Below are 26540 nucleotides of genomic sequence, written 5' to 3' on the forward strand. Positions count from 1 at the left end.
CCCTTGTGCCACTCACGGGACTTCCACCTAGCTTCACTCACTAGGGTTTTCCATCTGCCTAGCTTCACTCACTAGGACTTTCACCTGGCTTCACTCACCAGGATTTCCATCTGCCTAGCTTCACTTACTAGGACTTTCACCTGGCTTCACTCACCAGGATTTCCATCTGCCTAGCTTCACTCACTAGGACTTTCACCTGACTTCACTCACCAGGATTTCCATCTGCCTGGCTTCACTCACCAGGACTTTTCTTCTGCCTGACTTCACTTACCAGGACTTTCCTTCTGCCTGGCTTCACTTACCAGGACTTTCCTTCTGCCTGGCTTCACTCACCGGGACTTTCATACTGCCTAGCTTCACTCACTAGGTCTTTCATTTTGCCTAACATCCCAGTTAGGACTTCCCAGTCAAGTATCCGGTCAACCTTGACCTACTTGACTCTTCTTCAATCAATATCTTATTGTCAAACATCTAAACCCAAACCAAGACCCAGCTTGGTTACCCAGGTCAACCTTGACCTGAGGGATATTGCACCAACAGTGTCTTGGCACATAAGTGCACACACTAACAATCTCCCACTTACACTATTGCCAAACATTACGGACTCTCAGTTCTAGGCTCCTCACATGGGTCTCATGTTTCTGTAGAGGTAAGGCCTTTGTGAGTGGGTCTGCGATATTATCGCTGGTATCTACTCTGCTAACCAACACATCACCCCTCTGAACAATCTCCCTAAGGAGGTGATACTTCCTTAGTACATGCTTGGATCGTTGGTGAGACCTTGGCTCCTTTGCCTGTGCTATGGCTGCATTATTGTCACAGTATAACACAACTGGATCAACAATGCTAGGAACCACTTCAAGCTCCGCTATGAAGTTCCTGATCCACACAGCTTCCTTTGCTATCTTTGAAGCTGCTATGTACTCGGACTCAACTGTTGAATCTGCAACTGTCTCCTGCTTGGAACTCCTCCAGCAAACAGCTGCACCATTCAGACAAAACACATATCCTTGCTGCGATTTCAAATCATCTTGATTTGTCTGAAAACTTGCGTCAGTATATCCTCTGACGACTAATTCCTCGTCTCCTCCGAAAACTAAGAACATGTTCTTTGTTCTTCTAAGATATTTGAGGATAGTCTTTACCGCAGTCCAATGACCCTCTCCAGGATCTGACTAATATCTACTCGTCATGCTTAATGCATATGAGACATCTGGTAGAGTGCATATCATAGCATACATTATGGACCCTATAGCCGAAGCATAAGGTATCTTGTCCATTCTACTTCTTTCCTCTTGTGTTCCTGGACACATAGCTTTGGAAAGATGCACACCATGTGACACAGGTAAATATCCTCTTTTGGAGTCCTGCATACCGAATCTTTAATGGCTTTGTCAAATAGCAGATTCCAACTCCGAGATGCTTGCTTTAGTCCATAAATGGACTTCTTGAGCTTACATACTTTATTGGCGTTCTCGGATTTTATAAAACCGGGAGGTTGTATCATATATACTTCCTCCTGTAACTTTCCATTTAGGAAAGTAGTTTTAACATCCATTTGCCAAATCTCATAATCCTTGTAAGCTGATATAGCTAGCAAAATTCTAATCGACTTAAGCATTGCAACGAGCGAAAATATTTCATCATAGTCAATTCCTTGACGTTGATTGAAACCCTTTGCCACAAGCCTAGCTTTATAGATACTTATGTTCCCATCCATGTCAATCTTTGGATTTTACCCCAACTGGCACATCAACCAACTCCCAAACTTGATTGGTGTACATGGAGTCCATTTCAGATTTCATGGCTTCCAGCTATTTCTCAGAATCATTTGAAGCAACTGCTTCCTCGTAAGTCGATGGTTCATCATCTTTGATGAGTAGTACTTCCTCATCTTGGGTTACCAGCCAACCATATCTGTTTGGCTCTCGGTGTATTCTTGTAGACTTACGTTGATCTCACGTTTCTTGAGCAGTCCCGGATGAATAAGACACTTGTACTTGTGACACTGTTTCATTGTCCAACTGTTCATCATCCAACCTATTTGTAGAGTCTATAATTTCTTCAAGACTTACTTTACTCCCACTATTTTCTTTAGAAATAAATTCCTTTTCCAAGAAAGTAGCATATCGAGCAACAATAACTTTGTGCTCACTTGGGAGATAAAAATAATATCCCATTGTAGCTTTGGGATAACTTACAAACGTACATTTTATGGATCTTGCTGCAAGCTTATTAGAATTTTCATTCTTCACGTAAGCATCACAACCCCATATCTTAAGATAAGATAAATTTGGTTTCTTTCCAAACCATAATTCATAAGGAGTCTTATCTACTGTCTTGGTTGGAACTCGGTTAAATGTGTATGCTGCTGTTTCTAAGGCATAGCCCCAAAATGACATTGGAAGACTTGCATGACTCATCATTGATCTAACCATATCCATGAGTGTGCGATTTCTCCTTTCCGAAACACCATTCCATTCCGGTGTTCTAGGAGGTGTAAGTTGGGAAATTATCCCACACTCTTTTAGGTAATCAATGAACTCTTAGCTTAGATACTCGCCACCTCGATCACTCCGAAGGGCCTTAATCTTCTTGCCACGTTGTTTTTCTACTTCATTCTTGAACTCCTTAAACTTATCTAGAGTTTCAGACTTATGTCTCATTAAGTAAACATATCCATATCTACTTAAATCGTCAGTAAAAGTCACGAAGTAGGTATACGCTCCTCTAGCCTGAATTTGCAATGGCCCACAAACATCACTATGAATAAGTTCTAGTGGTTCCTTTGCCCGTTCACCTATCTTGGTGAAAGGCTTCTTGGTCATTTTTCCTTGTAAACATGCTTCGCATGTATCTATGGGCTCTAATTCAAAAGAGTCTAAATACCCATTATTGAGTAATCTAGCGATGCGTTTCTGGGTTATATGACCAAGTCTACAGTGCCAGAGAGATGTTAAGTTTGAGTCATGTAATTTCTATTTCTTATTTTCAATACAATAGATTGGTTCATCTAAGTTAAGAACATAAAGACCATTATTCAATGAACCATTCCCATAGAATACATTATTCAAATAAAAGGAACATAACTTGTCCTTGAATTGAAATACAAATCCCTTGGTGTCTAAACTTAACACCGAAATGATATTCTTTAAGAAACTAGGAACAAAATAACAGTTTTCTAAATTTAAAATAAGTCCGCTAGGCAAATTTATTGAATAGGTTCCTACAGCTAACACAGCAACTCTCTCTCCATTAGCTGCTCGTAGGTCCATTTCACCCTTGGACAACCGTCTGCAGTCACTTAGACCCTGCATGTTCGCACAAATGTGAGAACTACTTCCAGAATCTATGATCCATGATGAAGAAACAGAAATATTGCACTCTATCATAAAGATACCTGAAGCATCTGCTCCACTGGCATTCTTCTTCATGAAAATATAGCAATTTTTCTCCAGTGACCTTTCTTGCCACAATGGAAGCACATGGCCTCCTTCTCATCAGATTGGGGTACCTGCATCCCTTTATTAAGCTTCTTTTGAGCTTGATATTTAGGATTCTTCACTGCATTAGCCTTAGGATTAAACTTCTCGGTGCCAGGGCGCTTGTTGGTATTTCTGACCATCATTGCATGCAGTGAAGGATTTACCTTCATATTCTTCTCAGCGATTTTCAACATTACCATCAGATCAGTCAAACTCTTGTCCATGCTATTCATGTTGAAGTTCAACACAAACTGAGAAAATGATGGAGGTAGTGACGATAAGATTAGGTCAACAACCAAGTCTTGGTCCAACTTGGAACCTAAGCTCTCGAGCCTCTCTATGTACCCGATCATCTTAAGTACATGAGACCCAACTTAGTTTCCTTCCTCCAGCATGGTACGAAATAGTGCTCGAGAGGTTTCATACCTCTCTACTCGCGCACTCTCTTGGAAGAGCTTACGCAAGTGCTGATCAATCTCCCTAGCACTCATGTTCTCATGCTGTCTCTGCAACTCGGGAGACATAGAAGACAGCATAATGCATTGCACATCCAGTGCATCTTCCATATACTGTGAATAATATGACTGATCTTCCTCTGAAGCATCGGGTGTAGGCTCTTTCAGTGGTTCGTCTTCAAGCACATAAATTTTTCTCTCATGTCTTAAGATGATTTTTAGTTTCCTATACCAATCTAGGTAGTTGGAACCGAGGAGCATATTCTCTTTCTCGAGAATGCTTCGCAGCGATAAGGTACTTGTGTTTGTCATCTAAAATTTAAAACAGAGTTTTAGTATTTGTGGAATTATTTAATAAAGGTCTTTTATAACTCCTATTATTTTATTCAAGTCTAACAACCCTCACTGTCAGAATCGGGAATTAGTTGGTAATAATTCCTAATAGGACCGAAACCTTGAATTATATAGAATGCACACAGCTGAGCTGTACCTACATGCTACATTCATCAAGTAGGCCTTAACTTGCCAATCACAAATCTATGTGACTTTCGGTATATTCTTGTTGAGCCTTATATTCTCAACTCTCGCCCCTCAAATCAGTTAATCTTAGCTGAGCTAAACAAGTCAATGAATTTGAGTTAAGTTGACCCACTAATAATTATGATAAATTATAGATGTTTTGACACAAGCCCATAGCTGAACTGTACCGACTTATGTAAAAACTCTAACTATCATCATAGTTATTAGTGGAGGGTATTTAACAAATCTTGACTTTAATATATTTAAGGGATTTTTGTAATTATTAAAATATCTCACCATAATTAACTACTTGTGCATTTGCACAATCTTATTACGGAATTTATCTCCATTAATCCTTATAGTCTTTTAAGACAAATAGGTCTCGGAGATTTTTAGCATGTTAATCTACTTATGTCACAAGGAATTTATATCTAAATTACAACATGAATTACTTCACATGTTTTTAAATAAAAATAATTTCTATCATAAAATGCTACGGCATATAACTTGAAATAAAGAAATTAAGATTTCTTTGAAATCTCTCGAAACACTGATTGCTCAAATAAATTTTGAAGAATCTGCTTCGTACTATATGATCCAACCATGAATTGCTCTGATACCACTGTTGGGTTCGGAGCGCAGCGAAAGACATATAATGAATCATGGATCTTTCGTGGTACATATAGTTTTACACAAAATTATATAAAACATACCTCGAGTCCTCGATAGGTGTAAATAATATCACGGACAAATAAGACAGATAAGAGCCCCACGTGTGACTCCTCTAGCGGTATCCACGCGCACTAGATCATGAACTTGACACGATCCGTTAGGTGCTAGCCACTTGGATCAACAAAGTCTTGGAAGCACTACCGATCTCTTCTGATGGAAGACGAAGTTGACGAAGGAGAAACGGAGAGAATGAAATCCTTACATTGAATCTTTCCGAGGATGGCTATTTATAGCTTCCAAGGAATACGAAGAGTTAATCCTTCAATTAATTCATCATTTATGATCTTCATTAATAAGGAAGATGAAGAGTTATAGGCTCCATAAATTCTTCATTTATGACCTTCATTATGATAACTCTTCAAATTCTTCATTAATTATCATTATGATGACTCTTCGAATTCTCCATTAATCATCATGATTTTGGCTATTCGAATTTTCTCTTCTTTGTATCAAATAAATTCATATTTGATCTTGATCTCGACTCGCTTCCGATACTCTTGTTCATGTCTACGTGCTATGCGTGCGACCCTCTAGGTTTTATACACGAAGGCAGTGTAAATCCATACACAGACTAAGGTAACCGTCTAACAACAGTTTTTAGCCACCCAACGTGATAAAATTAATATCAGTCATAAACTGTAAACCACTATGAACCAATTACTATGTAATTCAATCTCTTCATCTAAGCCTACATCCCAATTAATTTGATACATTATACATCATTACCAAATTAATTGTTTTACTTGATTTCCAAGATATAATAGACTCCTCTTGAATGATAAATCATTCCTTCCATGGCCATGGATTTTGAGTCACTAATATCTCTATCAAGTGGCCAGGATGTTAACTCCTAATCCAAGAGAGTGATGAATCCTCTATTGACTCAACACTATTCTCTCTACGCTTTGTCATACACCCAACTACCGTATTAATCACAATCCGATTAAAGACTGCTTTTAACGACATCAAAGCACATAACTCCACGTATAGAATAAATGAAGGTCTCAAGTCAAAAGATCAGTTACACTCGTTCATAAGAGGAATAACCAATGATGCTTAATATGTGGTCTTTTCTTGAGCGGATCATGTCCAGTGTACCTCTAAACTCAAGGCACCCCCAAGTACAACTTGGATATCCATCCCTCCGGTCTATCTCGATCTAGTCATACTCAGCGTTGATCTAGATATCCATGCACCCTTTAGATATCTATCCGATTAAGGACTGTTTTTCAGATTAATATACCCATTAATCTGTGGGACTTTATCATTAATCATATACGTACAGAAAAGTAAATAATTAATGATAAATTCTTGCCTTTATTAAATAATTATCCACAAAATACATAAAAAGTGTCTTGGCACATAAGTGCACACACTAACAATCACGAGAGAGGTAAATCGTAGCATCCGAGCGAGCATGTGACGGACAGAGTGTAACACGAGGATAGGAGATTTATTCCCCAGCTATCCTGAAGATCGACCCTGTGACCTAATTGTGGCAACACCTGCCATATATCAACTCGGATGACCCGCAGGATCAATCTATTTGCTTGTCATGCACAGAAATGGAATTGTCATAGAACCTGTAAAAAAAAGCCTCCTTTAACATCAATGGTCAACTAAGGCATACAAAATAGACTAAGTTCGGTTAAGAAGATTACTACTCACCATGCATATCTGGAAGTAACTTCTGTTATATCAAGTATAAATCAATGCAACAAGACCTAGAAAGTCGAATACGCAACATGTTGCACTCTGTGCTCATGTTTACTCCGTAAATTACTTGGGGCTAATTAATTTGTTATTCAGAAACAGAGCGTCTCTGCAACATATCGTCGAGTAAGTCATTTGCGCAATCTATTTAATGGCCTCAATGTGACAAAGCTTAGCCAGAAGGCGAATCTCCACTAGGAAACCATATCAACAAGAGAGTAATAGGCCTTAAATGAATCACACACTTGCAAGGCAACCATTGATCCCTCTCCATATGAACTCAGCAACGAAAGGTGGAACATCCTGGTTCATGAAGTGTGCACGAAAGGTGGAATTTGCTGATTCGTGAAGTGAGCATTGCTGCGGCCGAACCACCGTGAAACAGCAGTGACAATGATGATCAATACAACCAAAAAGAAACGCAGGGTTGTCGATGGAAACTCCATGATGCTTTGGTTCGCAATTGACCCAGAGGAGCACTGTTGTCCGTTTCAAGTAAACAAAGGCAACCTTCTCAAAATCATGGAGATAAAAGAAGGGCAGGGGGAATACATGTAGGCTAGTGAAGTGAGCACATTGCTGCATTCGAAGAAACAACCGCGATGATGATCAAAATCGAGAGAAGGAAGGCAGAGTTGAAAGTCGAAGCTCGATTCTGCTATGGTTCGCAACCGACCTGGAGGGAGTTCTGTTGTCCGCTTCAAAGGGGAAGGGAGGGATTAGTCAGATACATGGGTTTTAGTCCCACATCTCGGAGTGGAATAGAGAGAGAGCATAAAGACCGGTATAAGATGCGAGCTGTGTGCAACGGTGGATCATACTTACCTGGACGGGGTCGACGGGCGATCAGGAAGGCTCGTGGCTTAAATCAACGGCCTCCATTGCACTTCGGAGGGGCGGTGGTTTACCATCTCCCCAAGTGGGAGAGTGGACGTCATAATTTGTGACAGAGGGGATACGCGCGTGCGCGGTCCCTGCCAATAAAAAGAAATTTCGTGTAATTCATCCCTTTCTATTATTAATATGTTATATTTTTACAACTTAGGGGCACTTCTGGTTCAACGAAGAATTTAAAGAAAGCCAGTACGTAACATTATCATAAGTTCTTTGTCCGTTTAACTAAAAGTATCTGTTTATTTGAGTATACTCACTGTTTTTCATGCGCTGCCTCATGATTTCCGGATCGTTCGTATCATGCTAAATCAGCCATGATTAAAATAAAATGATAGCAGTGCTATCATGAGGTATTGGATATTGTTTTTGTATATGTAAGGTTGTAAATGAATCAACAGGCTTCGAGTTTGTTCATCGATGTGCTACTTAACAGTGTGCCAGCCAGCCAGTTGATGAGGGAGATGAACTCAATTGGTGTAAATAGGACGTATACCTTTCAAAAATTAATTGGCCAGGTGAAATAAATTGGTTTATTGTCGAAATTTTATTTTATTTTTTTCTTTTAGGATGAAGCATTTGTTATTTTTATTCATATTTTTATGCTTAATCTATTTGCTTGTCACATAGATGTAATTGTCATAGAACCTTAAAAAAAAGCTCCTTTAACATCAATGGTAAACTAAGACAAACAATCTATCTAATTTGGCATTTTCAGTCCTACATTTATTGTTTATTGTATTGTTCGTATGTTATCACTGCTGCTGTTCATATGCGATTTTATGTGCTAAGCTGAATTTACTTTACTAAACACAATTTAAAACCCTAGCTCTAACATAAAAAGAGTATACAACCATTAAAATGAACCTTTGAGAAAAAAGATGGAGAAATTAAGATTTATTTATCATTTAACTGATGTTTCACATATTATGGAGCATAATTAAGATTTATCATTTACGCAAAAGACAACAATTTATCAATTACTAATTCAGCATCAAACCTTTACATGTTCAACAAATTAAAAAAAAAAAAAGAAAAAGAAAAAAAGAAATCACATTCAAGACTATTGTCAAGGTTATGTCACATCAAGGAAACAAAGCAGCAAGGTATGCTAAACACTTATAACAGTCTGATGTTTTGTATGAAAACTTGTTCAGAATCTTTAGGTTCTGAAAGCAACTTCTCCTTCTTGGTGATAGAAAAGCATCTCCTCCCACATCATCTTTCTGATCGTGTCTTCATTGACATTATCATGAAAACCAAGATCGACGGAGCATCGACAACAGGATCAAACAAGGGGTCGTAAAATGAAGTCATATAAGGATGTTGTAGTGCCTCAGTGACATCGATTCACTTTGATGGATCAAAAATTAACATCTTCTTCAGTAAGTCGATGGCCAAGGGATTGACATTGGGGTATATGCTAGCGAAAGGAATGCCTAGACTATGTGGTAGTGATTTGATGTACTTGCAAGCATGTTCATTGCTACCGAAGTTGAGATCAGCATTGCCCTTAATGCCAAGAACATTGACAATGCGCTCAAGCTGGCTGATATCGTTGGTGCAGGGAAAGAGAGGTCTGCGCCGAAGTAGCTCGGCTAGAATGCATCCGGCAGATCACATATCAATGGAAGTATCATATCTATCTGAGCAAACGAGTAGCTCTGGTGATCGATACCATTGAGTAGCAATATATGAACTCATTCCTCGGCCACTCCGAGTCATGGAACGAGCCAGTCCGAAATCATCGATCTTAAGCTTGCAATTGACACCATTGACAAAAAGGTTCTCTAACTTCAAGTCTATGTGAATTGTGCTGGCCGAGTGAAAATACTTCAGTCCTCGAAGCAACTACATTAAGAAAATTAATTATTGTTATTGATTCTATTGTTGGTAATAAATTGTTCTCTCTAGATATATAGTCTTTTTTTTCCAATTAATATTTTCATAGCGAATGCATATCTGAAAGAGGAAGTATCGACATTGATAATTAGGAAGTGGCTTAGATGATTGCATGATCTCGCACAAATCCGTATCCATAAGTTCAAAGACAAGGTAAACATCTCTGAATGATCTCCTGTTGGGAGGTACCATGACGTCCTTCAATGCGGTGATATTATCATGCTTTAGCTGTCTCAAAAACTTGATCTCCTTCAGAATCCTCAATGGACGGATGGGATTTTCAAAGGTGTTCATTATCTTCTTGATAGCAACTTTCTCTTTATTTCATGGTCGATCGACGAACATACAATGCCATAAGTGCCTCTCTCGATGGGCTCGATAGGTATATATTTAGTATCAATCTCAAATAGTACAGTTCGCCCGATAGTGTAATAGTTCTTTCCTTTATTCTCAAAACCTAGTGGAGGATGCGCTACCGATATCATAGCCATGTCCTGTAAATCCAACGAAAGCAGCAAACATTAAGATATATTTCTCTACTATTTAAGGATATTAATTCATGAAAGATATATTGGCCAATCGATATCTAACTATATGATTTTATGTTGATTTTATTCAGGAACCATATTGCACACATCAATCACAAATCAAATCTCAAGGCAAGAAGATGAGTAGAAAGACTTACTGGGTGCCGAGCGATAGCTGGAAGCTTCCGGATAATCCCACAAAATAAGTGCAGATATCGAGCAATCGCTCGACTCAGTAGGCGAAGAAGTTAGGGCGACATAGGCACTTATAATCTCAGTGGCTAGCGATGTTTTATAGTGTTTCCGGCGAGTGAAAACGATGTTTTCATAAAGTTAACAATTTTCTCCAACAAATTTGGAATTAGTCAATCTATTCAGTTCAATCAAGTGAACTTTAAAATGTGACAAATGTCTCAATCACGTGTTTGTCAAAGAGATGTAATTAGATTGTCGGTTTTTTTGTTACAAAAAAATATTTCTAGATCTTTAAATTGAACGGTTTAAAAGTTTAAAATATATGAAGTAAATTCTAATTTTTTATATGACGTAAAAAAAATTAAAATTGTTTTATAGTGGTTCCGGCTAGACACAGCCATGTTTTCTGAAAGTATTAACTCAATCTACCCAGTTCAATCAAATGAACTTTGATAATAAGATTCAAATTTGGTACAGATTTTCTAAGAAAATTGAGTCTTCACTTTACAAGAAAAAATTAAAATTATTTAATGATGATGTTGATAGTTTAGATTTATTTTCAAAATAACCGTTTTATGAATAATAAATTAAAAATTAAAAATAATATTTTAGATATTAAATTTTATAAAAAAATAAATTCTTTTTATAATACCTGAATAGTAATTATAAAATACTACTCACAATACTTAATATAGCTTCAGTAGTAAAAAAAATGCTTTCCAAAATTGAAATTAACATCTAAAAAAAATAAATAATTTAATAATATTATGAATTGAAAAATATTTATTATAAATTTTAATATAATAATTTTACATTTTAAAAAGATAAAAATTAAATTTTATATAAAATTTATTTTAAAAAACTCATATTTAATTTAAAATATATATATACATATATAATGGTCTCAAATATTTATTTTTGTCTACATCTTAAAAAAAATAATTGAGACATCTACCTTTTATCATATTTAAATAAGTCACCATAAATGACTAAGAATAATAAATGAAAAAACATATCAATATCCTTCATCTCTCTCATTACTATAATACTGTCCAGTCAGGAAATATATATCGGAGATATTTGAGTAATTAGCTAAATCCAACTAGGGTGCTATTTGGAATGATTCAGTTATTTTGTATGGCTCATGCATATCATAATTGTACTACTACACACTCATACGTGAAAGAAAGTCTCTCCCTATGTATTTATTCATGTCATATATACATGTGAACTAATATAAACTAACTAATACATCTTGAAACATCCATTATATATATATATATATATATATATATATACTACAGACCATTTGTCACGTGCCCCTTGCGAGTGGTCCAGCCACGTGGATTTATTAATTTTTTTTGTTTTTTGTTTGGATATATTATGTATATTTAAGGTTCAAGATTTTAGAATTTAGGAGTTAAGTTATAATGAGTTTGAGTTAATCAGATTTTTCCTCTAGGATTCAGACTTCCTTCTTGGGTTAATAGTATTCAAAACTAAAAAGTTTAGATATTCATACTGTATATTATATGTATTTAGGTTTATAGATTTTAGAATTTAGGACTTAGGTTATAATAGATTTAAGCTAATAAGATTTTTCCTCTAGGATTCAACCTTCATTCTTGAGTTATAGTGTTCAAGATTAAAATTTTAAATACTCAAGGGATATAGTGTTCTTTGAGGAGATGTGGATTTAAAAAAAAAAAAAAAAAAAATTTGAATGCAAGTATCTAGATTAAATCCAAATGCTTGCACCACTGTGGATCTAGATGCCTGATCGAATTCAATTTAGACGCCTGAATCATGGTATGATTTACTTCCTTTCTTATATAATAGACCGGTCTATAGGATCCCAAGTGAGGACTATCACCTTTGATCAATTATGTTTAATATTCTTATATCAGTTTGCAGCTTATAGGTCTCATGTTAGTTGTTAGTTGTTAGTTGTTAGTTGTACCATAGCTTTAGAATAATATTAATCGTTATATTCATAAATTAAATTATAAAATCAAGCAATTTGTAGTGTTTATTGATAATTAAGTTAATTGGGTCGTTCAAGCTACATTACTACAAGTCAGTGGCTGTTTTATGTCCCGGGAGTGTTTCATATTGTTCTATTTAATTATATGATTATTTTTATTAAATTTTAAATATGAATATATTCTTTTCACATATTTGATATTGATCCAACGAATTAAAAAAATATATATTATAATTTTGATCTAAAATTATTGTAAGATTTCAGCTCATCTATATTTGTAAACTGACTCCATGAATAAAAATAAATAGACATCTAACATACTTGGTTCTGATTAATTAGATGATTAGAAATTTAATATATAATATAGAAAATTAAATATTGTATCTTAACAAATTACAGAAAGTCATTGAAATATTAAATAATAAAAGAAAAATGATATACATAGGAAAAAATCTTAGGAAAAATCTTAAGAATAGACACATAAAATAATGAGACCTACAAAAAAAATAAAAATGATTTATCATTTATTTATGTGTCTATCCCTGAATTTTTCTCTAAAATTTTTTCTCTCTGCGTATTATTACTCATAAAAAAAAGGTTTAATATTGGTATATCAGTTCTAAAGATCTTGAATTGCAGCATTATGATTAGTGGAAAATTTAATCACAGCCATTAATGGATGGATTAATTAATATCTTTAATTTATTTGAATCCAATGACTTTGATGGATAATCAATATTTCTTCATTCGTGGCTATAAAAAACAGACCATATTGGAAGTGCATCTTTTCAATTGAAGTGGTGAAAGGGCATGATCTCTATTTGGGGCTTCCTACTTTTTCACTCGAGCAAGCACATTCAATTCTCTGCCTCGAGAGAGTGGATTCTTAAAAGGATAAATGAATGGTCTCCCATTTTTTTCTCAATGGGAAGCAAAGAAACTCTCATAAAATCGGTGTTACAAGCTATCCCAAACTACGCTATGTCTTGTTTCAAGCTGTCGAGTACATTGTGCCATGAGCTGGAACATATTTGTGTAACCTTTTGGTAGAGTTCGAACCATAATTTCAAAGGAATGCATTAGTCTTGATGAAAGAAGTTGTGTAAACCGAAACAATTAGGAGAGCTGGGATTTCAAAGCATATACGAATTTAACCGAAATCTACTTGCAAAACAATCATATGCGAATTTAACCGAACTCTATTTGCAAAACAAATTTGGCAGATAATTCAAGATCCTTCCTCTTTTATGTCTCAAATTCTTAAAGCGCGCGTATTAATTCAAACATATTGATATCATGGAAACAACTCTGGAGATCAATAGTATGGAGTTGTGATCTCATTCAAAAAGATCTTTTGTGGCGGGTGGGAAATGATCACTAGATTATTGTTAGAAATGTGAATGGAATAAAGAGATGGAGAAGAAAATACTTTATTGTGCATAGGTTTTTAATCTCACATTAAGAGTCTCTTGACTTTATTATTGGTTTAGATTATGACACATATATTGATGTTGTGAACATTTACATGGGGAGAGACTCTTTCTCACGCGTGGGTATGCAAGGGGTGCAAATCGAAGGTCTGAATTTGCACTGAACCAAGTGGACTCGTGTATGAGCACGACCTGTATATGTCGATGTCGGACAGGTCAAGAAAAAATTTGCCTAAATGAATGAATCAATGCTTTGCCACCTGAATCTCTTTTTTGCTACCTGCTTAAGAGTGTAACAGAAACATTAAACTCATCAATTGCGATTCTGTAACGTCTTGACAATAATATCTTATATTAAATCCATTAATGATGATTCTATAATGTTTCAATAATAGCTTACATTAAATCCAATAATGATGATTCTGTAACGTCTTGACAATAATAGTTAGCATTAAATACATTAATGATGATTCTGTAATGTCTCAGCAAGAATGACTGACATTAAATCTATTAATGGTGATTCCATAATATCTTGACAATAATGACTAACATTAAATCCAACATTGAATGACCATGACTAGATCATTCATTGCAGCTAGGGGTGAGCCCTACTATATAAGGTGGCTAGATCTTGAGAAAAGAAAAAAGCAAAATTAATAACAAAAGAATTTCTTCACCATCATTCCCGATTTTTTTCTCTTAATTGTGTATCCTCTCAACTGAACTATTCGTGATAACACTTGGGCGTTGGGTAAACCGATGTGGGTGCATACTAAAACACATTTCGTAAACATGCGCAGTGGAAAATAAAAATAATAATAATTCATAAGTATTACATCACACACACCATAAGCATACAAGGATACAACACGTCAGACATGATCGCATAATAAAAATTTTATGAAAAGTAAATTTACGCTAGGTATACCTGTCGGATGATGCGTAGAAGATTCCATCGGATGATCCAGGGTGAGAAGGAGATCAACCAAGTGATACTCAGAAGTCTCACCTCTACTTGTATCCACGCCGAGCTATCTTCGAGATGACTTCAATAAGTCCAAGTCGTGTCTCCGCTTTGGTACTAGCCAAAGGTGGGAGACGGTGTAATCTGAGAGAGGGATCATGTTCGATTTGTATTCGGAACCGAAGCAACCCCACAATACAAATCAACTGGCAAGCAACTATCACAAAGAGCAACTATCACAAAGTTACTGTCCGGCGGCGACAAAGTCGCGGCCGGTGGCTGCAGTAGACGGCAAGAGTGTCCGAGGTCAACAGGTGACCATCGGGAGAAAACAGATGGCCGACGTCAATGCTGATCGGTGACACAATGGTGGTAGCGCACACGAATAGCAACAGTTTGTCTGTCGGTCAGATCTGCTTACCAACAGCGACAGAAGCCCCTGGAACAGCAGCAGCAGATGCTGCTCATCAGCATACAACGGTGATAAGCAAAGAGGCAACACCTCTTGTGTTTGGGCAATGCCTCTTATTCTTTTGGGAAAATTTTGCCTCAATCGGTCTGGCATTCGGCATGCGCAGGTCATACTCGCACACGAGTTAGCCTTGGTTCAGTACAATTCGGGCCCTGGATTTGCACTCATCCCTACACACTCATGCGTGAGAGAGTCTCTCCCCATGCATATGTTTACAACAACAATGCATGTGCCATAATTTAAACCAACAATAAATCCAAGAGACTTCTAATGTGGGACTAAACTCATGCACAATAGAGTCTCTTCGTCTTCACCTCTTTATTCCATTCATATTTCCAACAATCCTCCACATGAATGGAAAATAGGGTATATGATAGCATTCAACAGTTGAGTCAAATATAGGATAGGTAGGTTTTACCCTTTGAACCTTCCCTTGTGAAGATATGTTTGCTTACTGGCTGATGATAACCATGATTTTGGCTATATTATTTTGATTCGTAATGCGTGTTTTTAATGGTATTTTTATATCTTAAATTCATATTCATTCTTTATTTCATAATTTCATTTTATCTTGGACTTAATTGCAAATTGGTTTAATTTTATGGTATTTGGTGCTAATATTTGTGTATTATTTTGTAGGCATCAAAAGGGTCATGGACCCGATCAGATCAGTCCACACTTGGGCTCAAATCTAGGGCTAAACGAAGTGATCAAGCCTTGGAGTGTTCTGGACCGTCCGTTGAAGATCAAGCAGATCTGGGCCATCCGTTGAAGATCCGGCTCATCCGACCTAAGGGAGAGCAGATCTAGACCGTAGATGAAGATCAGTACACTTGGATCCAGATGTGAGACATTTTCCACCGTTGATCAAGCTCAGATGATTCTCGGCCGTTGGATCTGAACTGAGGATATTTAAAAGGGGCTTCGCATGAGAAGCTACAGGGAGCTCGGCGTCGCGATTTTCCAGCACAGTGTCATCTTCTTCGCGCGACGCCGCAGCTTCCCCATCCTTCTCCAGATCTACTTTTCAGTGATTCTCGTTGGCGTTGGAGCTTCTATCCATTGGCTTCCAAGTCTCGATCTTCTGCACGCGCCGGCGATTTCCTCTCCGGAGCTCAGATCTGTGCGATTATTTCCTCTGTTTCAGCCATCATCGGAGGAATTCCTTGGTGACAGTGGCTCGCTTCCATCAGAGAGCATCGATCCAGAGACTGCATTCCTCAGATCTGCAGAATTTCAAGCTCGACAGTGTTAATCTTCACCAGCTTTTCCTGGAAGCATTTCTTCGGTGCTGGACGAGATGGTACTGAGTCAGTGATCGAGAGCTCCTTCACCATTCAGATTCCTTGTGTGACGGCAAGGGAAGACTCATTAGAAGAGTAGATTTGGGTGGAGATGGTTTAGATTTAAATCTTGCAATTTATGAATTCTAGTTTTAGTTTTGTTACTAGATCTTCTTATTTGCAATTCAATTCTGTTACTTGCATTTCTGATTACTTCAAATTTCAGTAACTCCACCCATGTTAAGCTACTAATTCAGTTTGCAATCTATTTCTTATTTTGTGTTCTTAATTTTAGGTTAAGCTAGCTAATGTTTAGTCACTAACAAGAGCTTATCTAGAGTTTTGTTTTGAATGTCTAGCTACTAATTTGGATTTCCTTTATTAGAGTTGATTTGATTCTTAAACTTTGTGGTACTGCGCTGAAGTTGATATTGGAATGATCACAAAATGTCTTCATTATTCATCTTTGTTTGGCATTATAGAATATGTTTGAGAATTGAAAATGTAGTGTTTGAGTGTTTACTTTGATTGTGATGGTGAATGATTCTTTAATTCTATTCTTGAATGCATTAGATGAGGACAAGTTGATTTGTAAGTCAAAGGATGAACTTAATTGACTTTGTTGATGTAATAATTTGATTGGAACCAATTCTAGAACTCACACATTTACTAGTTAGCCCTTGGAAAAATACGACTTGAGACTCCTTACTACATGTGATTACTTTAATTACAATGAGTTCCAATCTTTATTAATTTGGAGTGTCTCGTGACATGCGAAATGGCTAACACCAGCTGACAGTAGACGTGATGTCCTTAAACTGTTCTGTCGTCTGTGTAAGTATTGACATATCTCACCCAAGACTCTCCCTGATACAACTCAGTTCTCATGAGTGTGTTCGTTCTTGGCCATGAACACACCTGGTTCTGTGAGAAGTTCTAAGAATTGTGCCTCCAATTCTCTTTGAAGTGACCCCACTTCTTCCTTACATAGGTGATCTCTCAAGAGTATTCCACATTGCTCTTCTTGGATCATTAAAAGTCATGTGCTTAACCTCCATTCTTCACTGATTCATTAGGTTATCTCCCATAGTGTGTCTACTCAGTGCAGATTGGTTGTCCCTTTGAACCTAGTTCTTGGGATCTCCAGTCAGCATAGGTTGGGTGCAGGCCATATTCACGAGTATACCTTAAATATTTCAGTACTCTTGTTATCACTTTCCAATGCTCAACACTGGGATTACTCGTGTATCTACTCAGTTTACTTACTGCGTAGGCCAAGTCTGATCGTGTACAACTCATCAGGTATATCAGACTTCTAATCACTCGAGAGTACTCTAGCTGAGAGATACTTTCACCTTGATTTTTTGATAGATGTTGACTCATATCTATCGGTGTTCGTGTCAACGCAGTATATGTTAGATCGAAACGCACTAGAGGGAGAGTGAATAGCACTCATGTCTTTCACTTTTCGTATTCGTAAAACTTAACGAGTAATTGCAGCGGAAATTAAAACAAGCACAGAAGGACCTAAGTATTTTTACTTGGTTCGGAGCCTTGGACGACTCCTATTCCAAGGTCCACTCTCGTTGAGCGTTTACTTTAGGAAACAACTATAATCGCGCAAAATTACAAGTATGAAATACAAATAAAACAATAATTATATTATACTGACAACAGAAATAATAAATTTAAAGCTCCTGGTCGTCGGGGTGTTGCTACAGTTGTTCTGGATCGTCTCTTTAGCAACACACGAAAGAAGGATCGCTTGGAATGTCTTGATACAAGATGCTGGTTGAGACTGCCTTATAAAGGCTATTGAGGGTGCCTTCAAGCCCCTTGAGGGTGCCTCCAATCTCCGGGGCAGCCGCACATGGATAAGGCATGACTTCTTCGTCGCTTATCCTCTTGAAGGCGCCTCCATACTCCTTGAGGGCGTCTTCAAGGCTGTCTGAGGTGCCTCGAGCCTTCATGAGGGCGCCTCCAGCTCCGCTGCGCAAACTTCTTCTGCCTTGCACCCAAGGCGCCTCCAAGCTCCATGGAAGGCGCCTCAGGTACTGTTCATCCGAGGCAAAACATGCTCCTTTGTCCCTGCAAGATATGTTAGTCCCAAAAATACCATGCACCACAAAGTTAGCACATAATAATGAATATAAAAGGATGTTCGACAGTCACCGGACCGACTGGTTCTGACTTCGAATTTTCGACCGGAAACCCTAGGTCGAACCGACGCCTACTATTCCCTCAGCGGGGAACGCATTCTTACCTACTCAACTCAGGAGAATATACCTGTTTGTCAATCCGGTCCTCCAGACCGATTGGATTTTTGCTCAGCGCCCGAGTCTTCAGGTCTTTCCGCTAGACGTTCGCTCCACGACCCGCCCAGAGTTTTCACCTGGTTCGCGACACCAGGACTTTTCACCTAGGGTTACTACCCCTAGGACTTTTGCCCGAAGCTTTGACCCGCCAAGACTTTTTGCCTAGGGTTACCACCCCCTAGAACCTAGGGTTACCGCCCTCTAGGATTTTCCACTTGCCTAACCGCAGCTAGAACTTTTGCCTAAGATACCTTAAGACTTTTTCTGCACGCTTATTCAGTATATTAGATAACAAACCAACTTAACTTGAACCCTTTGACATAATCAAAACACCGGTTCAATCGTCGGATGCTTCATGCACCAACAATATTACCCTTGGTGAATTTTTCAAGAATTTTATCCACGTAATGGGACTGACTAAGAACGAGTTCTTATGTTGTTCTAAGAATTTTGTTTCCTAAAATCACATCAGCTAGGCCCATGTTTCATGGCAAATCTTGAGTTCAATATATCTTTAATGGATTTGATTATCTTATCATTACTCCCAAAGATAAGTATGTCATCTACATATAAGTACAAGATAATATAGTCACTTTTTGTTGATTTCATGTAGACACATTTATCACATTCATTAATCTTGAATCCACATTTCTTCATGGCATTATCAAATTTTTCATGCCACTGCTTTGATACTTATTTCAAGCTATATAATGACTTCACTAATCTACATACCTTGTTTTTCAATCCTAGCACAAAAAACCCCTCAGGTTGCTCCATGTAGATTTCCTCTTCTAAATTCCCGTTTAGAAAGGCAATCATTACATCCATATGATGTATTTCGAGATTTCATAGAGCGACAATAGCCAATAATACTTTAATGGAAGTTATTCTCGATACCGGAGAATACGTATCAAAGTAATTAAGGCCTTCTTGTTGTGTCATTTGATTACCAATCTGGTCTTATACTTTGATTACCAATCTGGTCTTATACTTATCAATTATGTCATTTGATTTCATTTTTTTCTTGAAGATCCACTTGAAATCTAATGGGTTACTTCTCGGAGGAAGATCCACAAGTTCCCAAGTGTGATTTTGCAAGATAGAGTCTATCTCATATGCAATTACCTCTCGCGAGTGAGGTCCATCAGAAGAGCCTACAACTTCTGAGTAACTTCGGGGTTCACTTTCCAACATGAAAATGATAAAATCTGATTCATAGAATTTTTCTACCCGAGTTCTTTTGCTCCGTCTAAGCTTAACCTCCACTGGTTCGTCATCATCATCTTCGCCTTATGTTTTATATGCCTGCTTTGAGGAGCTAGCATCCTCTCGGGTCTTATACGGAAACACATGCTCGAAGAACGAGACATTTCTCGATTCTATTATCGAGATCTTGTATATCTTCAGTATTTATGATTCATACACAACAGATCGATAAGCACTACTGTTATGTGCAAATCCAATAAATACACAATCAACAGTCTTTGGTTCTATCTTAATCCTTTTTGGATCATGCACCAAAACTTTGGCAAGACACCCCCACATTCATAATTATTTGTAGGACGGTTGTCTTCTATTCCACAATTCGTAAGGGGTCTTATCTATTTTCTTCCGGGGCACCTTATTTAAAAGGTAATTAGTTGTCAACACAGCTTTCCCCCACATGAACTCTGGCAATCCAGAGCTCAATAGAAGAGCATTCATCATCTCCTTTAGAGTTTGACTTTTTTGCTCAGCAACTTCATTTTGCTGATGAGTATAAGGAGTTGTTGTTTCATGTCTGACCCCATGTTCAGCACACAACATAGCAAATGGTGATACATATTCATCTCCTCGGTTACTTCAAACCACCTTAATCTTTCTATTAAGTTGGTTTTCAACCTCATTTTTATAAAGAGCAAATTTCTCTATAGCTTCATCCTTACTTTTGAGAAGATACACATAATAGTATTTTGTATTATCATCTACAAAAGTGATGAAGTACTTATTCCCACCATGTGTTGGTGTACTTTTGAGGCCGCACACGTCTGTGTGGATTAACCCGAGTGGTTCGTTACTTCTTTCAATATGTTGAAAGGATGACCTTGTCATTTTTGCTTCAACACAAATTTTACACTTGTGTTTTGGGTTAAGGTGGAATGTAGGTATGCTTTGCATATTTATTAATCTACGCAACACATCATAATTAACATGTCCTAGTCTACCATGCCACAGACACGAAAACTTAAGCATATAAGTGGAAGAGCTTTCATTCTTATTTATCTTGGACCTAATGGTCATTACATTGAGCTTGAATAACCCATTAGATACATAGTCCCTTCCTACAAATATTCTATTCTTGGACAATACAACTCTATCCGACTCAAAGACAATGTAAAAGTCATGCTTGCTTAACAGTGATCCAGACACTAGATTCTTCTGAATCTTCGGAACATACAATACATTGTTTAGAGTAAGGTCCTTGCCCGAGGTCATCTTTAGCACCACCTTTCATTGGCCCATGATGTCCGAGGTTGCTGAGTTTCCCATAAACAATTTGTCTCCAGTTTTCGAAGTTGTGGAGTAGCTTCTTATTGCAGCACATATGTATGGTGGCTCCAGTATCGATCCACCATTGTCGCGAGTTTGAACCTGTTGGAATGTATACTAAAAGCCTAGCTTTTTGTATAAACATTTATTTAGAAATAAGAATCACATTGGTCAAATGTCTATATTTATACTAAGTATAGTTGTCCATTTAATTTATATTGTAGATAACATAGTGTGAGGAGACACACAGAAGATCATATTATCAGATCCTTATAAATTATAAATAGTAGCTCACAATCAAGATGGAATGGACAAATCATTGGAGTGGTTGTAGTGTAATTTGGTATTAGTTTATCTAGACTATAAAATTACACTAGTACACGATGAGTGTATTGAGCAGGATCATTTGAGGTAGTTTCTTTTTATACTGACTGATCTGGCGGCAAGAACGAGGGACCCCCTTTCTGGGGAGTCAACGCCACGTGGTGGTCAATGTGCCCGACGTCCGACCGGAGAAGGGGAGACCGGTCGGACGAACGGGGTCCCTGCTGAACCAAAGACGACCCGACGGAACTAGGGATTCCGACGCTCGGGTTGAACAGAGTCATATGGCCGAGCGGATAGCCCGTTCGGCCAAAGGCATAAAGTAGCATACTGCGAACAGTCTCCACAGAGCACATTACCGGGAATCTCCTAAGTGGACCAGTACATATGACCGGCCGGACGTGAGGTGAGTGCCGACCGGCCGGAAGCTCGACATGGAGTAAGAAGAGAAAAGGACAAGGAACAACTTCTGACAGCGGGCATGCTCTATGACCAGGCCATACTCCAAACCTTACGACAGAGAGATCCACTGTCCCATCAGAGACGTGCTCAGACTGTAGCAGTATGGTGTCAGGTAAGCTTTCTGACAAGCCCTTACTAAGGTATGGGCTGAGGACACGTATTTACCTCGGTATGGGTGCATGAGCTCCTTCCCAGCTCTATATAAGGAGCCTCACACTTAACCGGAGGTACGCATTCTACGATTTTTGGAGCCACTTCTGTGTTGTCTGCTTGCCTGACTTGAGCGTCGGAGGGTCGTCGCCGGGAACCCCTTCCCGGCCCGACTTCCCTGCAGGTTCGCCGGAGGACCGTACGATCGGTCGGGGATCTATGTCAGCAACGCGGAGAGCGCCACGTGCCCAGCGTCTGTTGATTCAGCATTCGGACAGGATCACTATCTATATAAGAGAATAAAACATCTATTATTATGGAAGTGTGTGCTCTTAATCGCGATATAATAACAAGCACGTATATTTAATATTTATTTCTTTAATTTATCAAAGGGAGTGATTTAGCTCGTTAAATCAATAGACCCAATAAGTTGGGAAATGATATCATTTATATGGTGTGTTGTTGATTATAGAATGAAACTATGTCCTAGTAAACTAGGTTGATGATGCCTCTTGAGGAGCTCATAAGGATTGTCATGTAAACCCTGCAGGTGGATCTAGTTCGGCATGACAATGAAGTTGAGTGGTACTACTTTTGGAGCTAGATATTAATTAAGTGAGTTGTCAGTAACTTATTTAATTAGTGGATATTCTATATCTTAAACACAGGGAGATTAATGCACTTATAATACGAAGGAACTCATAATGTAATTTGAGATTGGTACGGTAGTTCAATAATAACTCTTTAGTGGTATGAGTTATTATTGATAAACTTGAGCTGGGTGTTTGGGGCGAACACAGGAAGCTCAAGCTCATCGGGAGACCAAAACCAATTTCTCCTCTCGGTCCTTGTTGTAGCCTCTATAAAACCTTGTATCCACTAAGTCCACTTCTTATCCAAGTAATGGGTCGGACACAACCTTGCTTGGAGCAAGGGGGCTGGCCAAGCATAGGCTTGGAGCCCAAGTAGTGGCCGACCAAACCATGTTTAGTGTCCAAGCATGGGGTCGGCCGCATAGGATTAAAGGGAGATTTTATTTTTGTTAAAATCTCTTCTTTTGTAGTCATTCATGAAAGGGATTTAAAAGAGAAATTTTATTTTTAAAATTTCCTTTTATAGTCATCTTCATGGTTTTAAAAAGAGAGTTTTAGATTTTAAAATCTTTACTTTGATAGCTATCTACAAAAGATTAAAGAGAGATTTTAATTTTATTAAAATATTTCCTTATTTGTAGTTGTTTATAATGTTTAAAAGAAATATTTTAATTTTTGATAAAACTCTCCTTTTTTGTAATCATGATTTAAAAAGAAAAGTTTTAATTAATCTTTCCTTTTTTGTAGTTGTCTACATGTTTTAAAAAAAAGCGATTATTTTTTAAAACTTTCCTTTATTGTTATGTGCAATAGGAAATTTAAAAAGAGAGATTTTAATTGTTATTAAAATTTCCTCTTTTAAAGGGAGATCACAAATAAGGAAGTTTTAATTATGTTTAAAATTTTCCTTTTTGTAGGCATCATGGTTTAAAAGGAAGCTTTAATTTTTTGTTGTAAAATTTTTTCCTTTTTAGACTCCATGATGTGGTCGGTCATAGGAAGAAAAAAGGAAGTTTTAATTAAACTTTCCTTTTTTTGCCAAGATCAAGGATTATAAAAGAGATGGAGAGGGTGTCTCATGAGATAACACAATCTAGGTTTTCTCCTCTCTTCATTGTGTGGTCGGCACCCTTAGTGTTTCTTTAAGGGTCGACGACACACAAGCCTTGATTCCTTGGTGGTCGAATCTCTTCCATGCTCTTCTCTTTTGTTTTCTTCCTTTGAGGTCGGCAGTTCTTCAAGTCTCATCATCTTGGTGGCCGGTTGCTTGGAGAGGAAGAAGAAGAGAAGAAATTTTCCTATTTTAGCATCCCTTGATGACTCAAGAGTCTTGGAGAAGAAGAAGTGGTCCCGGTGGAATTCATCTTGGTAAATTGTCGCCCACACGACGCCCAAGAGGAGGTAAGGAAAACAACAGAAGATCAAGAGGTCTTTAGCTATAAAGAAATGTATAACTAGTTGTCTTATTTCGCATCATACTAGTTTTCTTTGTATGAATTTGAATTACCAAACACAAGAGGCTAACAATTCTAGGCAATCGAATTTATGTTTCGATTTTGTGTTTCTTTTGGTTTTCGATCTTGTGATTCGATTGTTTTTAATGGTTAAACCTAGGGTTACTATAAGGAGATTAAATATTGAATTTCGTTGAAAGACTTTGTCTAGGAAGTGGTGGATAATCCCGTACCCAAGAAGGTCTAGTGCCTCGCCATGTTTAGCCTGGAAGCCGATCTCTGAAATAAATATTTAATTAACTTTGTAACATGGGTGGATTTGGATTAATAATGTTAATCATCGTTTGCGATCCAAGTCTAAACCTCTAAGAACATATAAGCTGAATTTGGAATCAATAACGTTAAGTTCTGTTTGCGATTCCAAATTTAATTTCTAAAGAACACAATAGGTTGTTAGGAAAGGTTCGGGACTTGTACAAAAATTTTTGTACAGGGAAAACAGTACGATATTCCAAGTAGCAACCAAGAGAACCGACCAGGTTCAGTTCTGAGACCACTGCACAGAGGTCGTCCATTTCTAGTCCCTCGTTCAGGTTGGCCTCCTATTTCTTCTTCGGCTTTCTGCACTCTGAAGACTTGTGACCAACTTTGTCACAATTGAAGCACTTCCCAGAGAACTTCTTGTTGATGCCTCCTCTGGGTCCCATCTTGGAAGACTTCGGGTTCTTCTATTTCGAGCTTTTAACCGTGCTCGACCACGTTGGCTTTCACAGTAGCATGAGATAACAGTTTCCTCTCTGAACTCTTGTTGTCTTCTTCGATACAAAGTCTAACAATGAGTTCCTCCACATTCATCTCCTTCCGCTTGTGCTTCAGGTAGTTCTTAAAGTCCTTCTAATCGGGAGGCAGCTTCTTAATGATAGCAGTCACCTGGAAGGTTTCACTCAGAACCATCCCTTATGAGTGGATCTCATGCAAGATCACATGAAGCTCCTGGACTTGGCTTATCACTGTCTTGGAGTCAACCATCTTGTAATCCAGGAATCAGCTCACGATAAACTTCTTGGCCCTTGCATCCTCCTTGTACTTCTTGTTCAGGGACTCTCACAGCTCCTTAGTCGTTCTCTTCATGCTATACACAGCGTATAGTGAGTCGACAAGGTAGTTGAGGATGTAGTTTCGGCAAAGGAACTCAGAATAAGTTCATATACCTCCACTGCACTGATGGTTTGTACATCAACATCCTCAGCACGTTTGGGAGGGTCCTCGGTTAAGAACCGAGCCAGATTGAGTATAGTCAGGTAGAAGAGCATCTTCTACTGGCACCTCTTGAAGTTCAGACCACTGAACTTCTATAATTTTTCCCCATGACTGATTGGTACAGTTCCAATCGGGGCAGAGGGGGTCTGCATGTGTTAAGTCTGTTGCACCTCAACATTCTGTCCTGTGGTTATCTCAATAGAATCGACTCTGTTTCAAGATTGTTGGACAATCTGTTATCGGAGATATTGAGGAATTAACTAAGTTGAAATTACAAAAAATCAATTCTAACTTATCTGTCGAGATGACCTTGTTGGTGCAGCGGGGACCGGCAAGAGGGGGGTGAATTGCCTGCAAGTAAAAATCAAACCTTCCTCAACCAATTTAAACTCAAATAGATGCAATAGCTACAAGATTAAACAGAACTAAAGTATGAACAGAAAAAGAAGATTCAGCTATTTTAACCTGGTTACAACCAAGAGGGTTGTTAATCCAGGGCGATGAAAGGCGCAGTAAGAAACTCCTTCTCTGAAGGCGGAGAAGCCTTTTACACTTTGAAGAGCACAGAACTATTGCTTAACTAGAGAGTACAAGAGTTGAATTTCGTTCACTTATTCGTTGTTCTGAATAGCTACCCGAGAACCCCTTTATATAGGAGTTCTAGAGCTTATCAGTTAACCTGAACCTTCGGGATCAGGTTTGACTCGAGAGGGATCAGTCTACCGATCCCCAGGTTCGGTCGACTGAACCTGCTGTACCTGCCCAGTCTTCCGTCCAGGTGTAGTCTCTGAGGATGAGATTTTGTTCGGTCGACCTATCCTTATGTTCGGTCGACCGATCGACCAACGGTCTTCCAGCTGAGTTGGCCCGATCATCTTGCTCGACTAAGTCTCTGGATTAA

The 26540-nt window shown here is 38.0% G+C and overlaps 1 protein-coding gene and 1 non-coding gene across 2 annotated transcripts; one reads left to right on the forward strand and one right to left on the reverse strand.

Moving 5' to 3' along the window:
• Window positions 1-2546: 2546 nt before the first annotated feature.
• LOC122031527 lies at window positions 2547-4051 on the reverse strand. The gene is made up of 4 exons (XM_042590631.1): window positions 3912-4051; window positions 3463-3710; window positions 3231-3349; window positions 2547-2735 (listed from the first exon to the last, which is right to left on the reverse strand). Exons 1-4 carry the CDS (start codon window positions 4049-4051, stop codon window positions 2547-2549), a joined length of 696 nt encoding a protein of 231 aa, XP_042446565.1.
• Window positions 4052-7721: 3670 nt separating this feature from the next.
• On the forward strand, window positions 7722-7882 carry LOC122033036. The gene has a single exon (XR_006126318.1). It is a non-coding gene; the product is annotated as a U1 spliceosomal RNA (small nuclear RNA).
• The last annotated feature ends 18658 nt before the right edge of the window (window positions 7883-26540 follow it).

This window comes from Zingiber officinale, chromosome 11A (genome assembly GCF_018446385.1).
Source record: "Zingiber officinale cultivar Zhangliang chromosome 11A, Zo_v1.1, whole genome shotgun sequence".
Taxonomy (NCBI): Eukaryota; Viridiplantae; Streptophyta; class Magnoliopsida; order Zingiberales; family Zingiberaceae; genus Zingiber; species Zingiber officinale.

Coding starts and splice junctions, on each gene's coding strand:
- LOC122031527 (XM_042590631.1), bottom strand. CDS start 4,051: ATGGAAGATGCACTGGATGTGCAATGCATTATGCTGTCTTCTATGTCT. Junction 3,711..3,911: donor GAGAGTGCGCGAGTAGAGAG/GTATGAAACCTC, acceptor CAACATGAATAG/CATGGACAAGAGTTTGACTG. Junction 2,736..3,230: donor AGAGAGTTGCTGTGTTAGCT/GTAGGAACCTAT, acceptor TTGCAAATTCAG/GCTAGAGGAGCGTATACCTA.